Source organism: Centropristis striata, chromosome 9, assembly GCF_030273125.1.
Source record: "Centropristis striata isolate RG_2023a ecotype Rhode Island chromosome 9, C.striata_1.0, whole genome shotgun sequence".
In the NCBI taxonomy this organism is placed as follows: Eukaryota; Metazoa; Chordata; class Actinopteri; order Perciformes; family Serranidae; genus Centropristis; species Centropristis striata.
The window spans coordinates 350,174-354,154 of record NC_081525.1 but is presented as its reverse complement, the minus strand read 5'-3'; the positions used below and the strand labels follow the sequence as shown (position 1 = coordinate 354,154).

The 3,981-nt window shown below is 46.2% G+C and overlaps 1 protein-coding gene across 1 annotated transcript; it reads right to left on the bottom strand.

Moving 5' to 3' along the window:
* Positions 1–2,285: 2,285 nt before the first annotated feature.
* Positions 2,286–3,981, bottom strand: mafaa (MAF bZIP transcription factor Aa). Its single transcript, XM_059341157.1, has one exon. The coding sequence runs from the start codon at positions 3,246–3,248 to the stop codon at positions 2,286–2,288; it is 963 nt and encodes a 320-aa protein (XP_059197140.1). The 5' UTR covers positions 3,249–3,981.

The window sequence follows — 3,981 nt, the reverse complement described above, 5'->3', positions numbered from 1 at the left end:
GGAGCTGAAGAGAGAAAAGAGAGAAAAGAGAAGAAGAGAAAAGAGAAACTAGAGAAGAAGAGAAGAAGAGAGAGACGGAGAGGCTGCATGGAGGATGTGTTCCATATTTGCGCTACTCTTTATTATAATAATAATAGAAATAATGATGATTATTATAGGCTAATAATAATAATAATAATGATGATAATTATAATAATAATAATGATGATAATCTAAAAGACTTCTTGCCTAAAGCTGCTCGTGACGGCGCAACATTTTTGTTTTCTGAAAAACCTAAAAAAGAAAAAGACTCGGCCGTTATTATTATTATCATTATGATCATCATCACCATTATAATAATAATAATAATTATTATTATTATTATAATAAAGCTTTTCTCTCAGCGCGTTGATTAAATGAAGCTTATTAACTTTACTGTCATTATTCAATCTAATTATTTTGTCGCATCACTAATAAAAATAGTCTCTTTTATCGTTATTATATGAAGTTATTATATGAAGTTATTATATGAAGTTTTTATAATGTTTTAATCATTTTAAGAGTAAAAACATTTTATTTCTATTCGCCGTTAAAAGCAAAATGTTTGTTGACGCAGATTCAGTTTGAGTCACTGCGACAACACCAACCTAATAATAATAACAACAATTCACCTATAATAATAATAACAATAATTATGATAATAACAATAATTTATACTATTATGATTATTATTATTAAACGGGTTTTGAAAAGCGACATTCATGAATTTGCGCCGGAACTCTGCAGCCTAAAATAATAAATGTGACGCAGCTTCAATCATTTAACGGCGGGAAGGTTTCCTGTCTGTTTGTTTGTTTGTTTGTTTGTTTGTTTGTTGAATAATAAAGTGTTTGCTGTGAGAATGAGGCGGCAGCAGGCGGAAGCTTTGGGACAGAACTTTTTATTAAACATTATGAAAACAAGATTCTCAACACGGTTCCACGTTAGTTTTACTGTTGACACGTTTCATTGTTATTGAATAAATATAGAAATTATATGTACAGATATACATTAACAGCACTGTGCAGAAGTTTAACTCTCCCTTCAAAACATTTCAGGCTCACATTTATTCAGTCAAAGTAAAAATTTGAAGTCAAACCAATTATTAAAATGAAATGAAAGAAATAAAGATAATTTACAGAAGATTAATTCTGATGTTTTTTGTCCTTTTGGCTCATTTAAAGATATTCGGAGAGATACAAAGATTCATTTCACATTAATTCTTTCTCTCTGTGTGTAAATGCAATAATTCCGTCCAACAGGTGGAACCTTCTGCACAATATTGCACAAATATATATCTCTCCAATGATGACAGCATCAGATTATTGAGATTGAGAGCAGAAAGTAGAAATATGAAAGTAAAAAGAGAGATTTGATCGGGTTGTTGGTGCATAGAGTTTAGCAGCGATCATCCCACTCATATTCATCATTTACATCCAGTCTGAGAGAGAAACCGTAGAAAAGGACTTTTCTCTTAGTGCAGTTCATGTTCAGGAGTTATTCATCATCATTATTATTATTATTATTGACGCTTTGCATGCTCAAACATACAAACATTTGTATTAAGACATGTCGAAGAATCAAGCAACAAAACGTTTCTTCCAAAGAGAAAATAAGACAAGTCATGTTCTTCTACAGTATTATTATTATCATTATTATTGTTATTATTATGTACAGGTGGAAATAAATACAGTCTAAAATCTGGCTCAGTTTATTTCTCTTTTTGTCGTTTTTCTTTTCTTTTTAAAACAATAGAAAATTGATTGAAAATAGCATTAAAGACGCGCCGTTTGTCCGCAGAACAGAGAGATTCAGAGAGGCCTTAGAGGAGCAGAGGAGGAGCAGAGGAGGAGCAGAGGAGGAGCAGAGGAGGAGAGGAGGACCGGGGCCATGCGGTCTGCTGAGCAGGAGGTGATGAGGAGGTTCCATACATGTCCTGCATGCAGGTTCACAGGGAGGAGAAACTAGACTTGCAATGTTGAAATATTCGCGTTCTGTCCGATCAGACTCCTAAAAAACATTCTTTAAGACAAAATCATCTGGATTCACACAGTCCGGGACCCGGACCCGGACCCGGACCAGGACTAGAACCAGGACCAGGACCAGGACCAGTTTTAGGATCCTGACAGTTTATTTCAGACCCTTTAAGACTCAGAAGGCAGCAGGACTAGTTTGTTGCCTTTAACGCGGATCAGTTTCTCTGTTTTCAGTCTTTTCTCGGGAATAATAACTGTAAACAAAGAGAAAATATAAATGAATATTAATGTTCACATGAAGAAGTCTCCGCCGCTCTGCTTGCCCTGCGGCTCCCTGCCGCCTCCTCCTCCTCCTCCTGCTCCTCCTCCCGCCGGGTAGCTCCTGCTGGCCAGCTTCTCGTACTTCTCCTTGTAGAGGTCCCGCTCCTTGGCCAGGCGGAGCACGTCCTGCTTCAGCTGCTCCACCTGGCTCTGCAGGCTGCACTTCTCCGTCTCCAGCATGTGTCTCTGCTGGACGCGCTTGAAGCGGCAGGACTGCGCGTAGCCCCGGTTCTTCAGGGTGCGCCGCTTCTGCTTGAGCCGGATCACCTCCTCTTTGCTGAAGCCGCGCAGCTGCCGGTTCAGCTCCCGCACCGTCATGCTCACCAGCTGCTCGTCGGAGAAGCGGTCCTCCAGGCGCGCGTGGTGGTGTCCGTGGTGGTGGTGGTGGTGGTGGCCCTGGTGGTGGTGGTGGTGGGCCCCCGAGGCCGCCGACAGGTCCTCCCCCACGTACTGCTGGCCCCGGAAGCCCTCGTAGGCCTGGTGGTGGTGGTGGTGGTGGTGCGCGTTCCCGATCAGGGCCTCCACGGCGTCCTCCGGGGTCAGGTTGAGGGCCTCCGGGTTGATGTGGTGCTGGTAGCTCGGGATCCAGTACAGGTCCTCCAGCTGCGGCTTGCCCCCCGCCGCGCCGCCGCTGCCGTGGTTGTTACTGGTGTTACTGGTGTTACTGGTCACCCCGCTGCTGCTGCTCAGACTCGGGTTCGGGGGCGCGCCGGGACTCGGAGCGCAGAAGCTGGGCGAGGAGGGCACCGAGGAGCAGGGCGTGCTGATGGGGGTGGAGGAGAGCGAGCCGGACGGGAGGCGGTGGCAGTAGCGCTCCGCCTCCGGAGGCTCCTTCTTCACCTCGAACTTCATCAGGTCGAAGTCGTTGACGTACTCGATGGCCAGAGGGCTCGTGGGCAGCTCTGCGCTCATGGCGAGGTGGTCTGCGGCCATGTCAGTCCATGCGGGGACCCCCCCCCCTCACAGCCAGACCAGCAGCCTGCACGGCCGCGGCGCGGATAAATATAGTCCGGAGCTGCTCCTCTGTCTGCCTGCAGGCCGCGGAGGGTGGAGGAGCAGCAGGAGGAGCAGCAGCAGGAGGAGGAGGAGCAGGAGGAGAAGTTATTAAGGCTGCTGGCTGCGTCTATATTTAGGTGGATGCATGGAGATGAACTTGTCCACCTGCCAGTCCGCCTCCACTCTCTCTGCTCTTGTTGACAACTTATCCTGCAGGTCAGATGGAGGAGGAGGAGGAGGAGGAGGAGGAGGTGGAGGAGCCCCCGGAGCGGCTGAAACCGGAGACCAGGACCCGGTCCCGCTGTCCTCGCGTCACCTCTGCAGCCCGCCGCCTCAGAATGGTTTCAGTCTCCTCGAGCAGGTGAAACACACACAGAGAGACTTTCTGTTAGAAATATTCTCCCAGCAGCATCATCATCTTCTTCATCATCATCATCATCATCATCCTCCTCTTCTCCTTCTTCTTCTCCTCCTGCTGATGTTTACAACTCTCTCCTCCAGTCCAGCAGCTCAGAGTCCCGCTGCAAACTTTCTCTCTGCCTCTTTTTTTCTCTGTTTTTGTGCGTAAATGTGCCAAAAAAGTGCCAGAATCCAGCAGCGCACCGCGAGGGACCGGAGCCAGGAGTTAGTCTGGTCCTGGTTCAGGAGTTAGTCTGGTCCCTGCTCTGCT

Excerpts from the sequence above, each read along its gene's own strand:
- mafaa (XM_059341157.1), bottom strand. The coding sequence starts at position 3,248 with ATGGCCGCAGACCACCTCGCCATGAGCGCAGAGCTGCCCACGAGCCCT.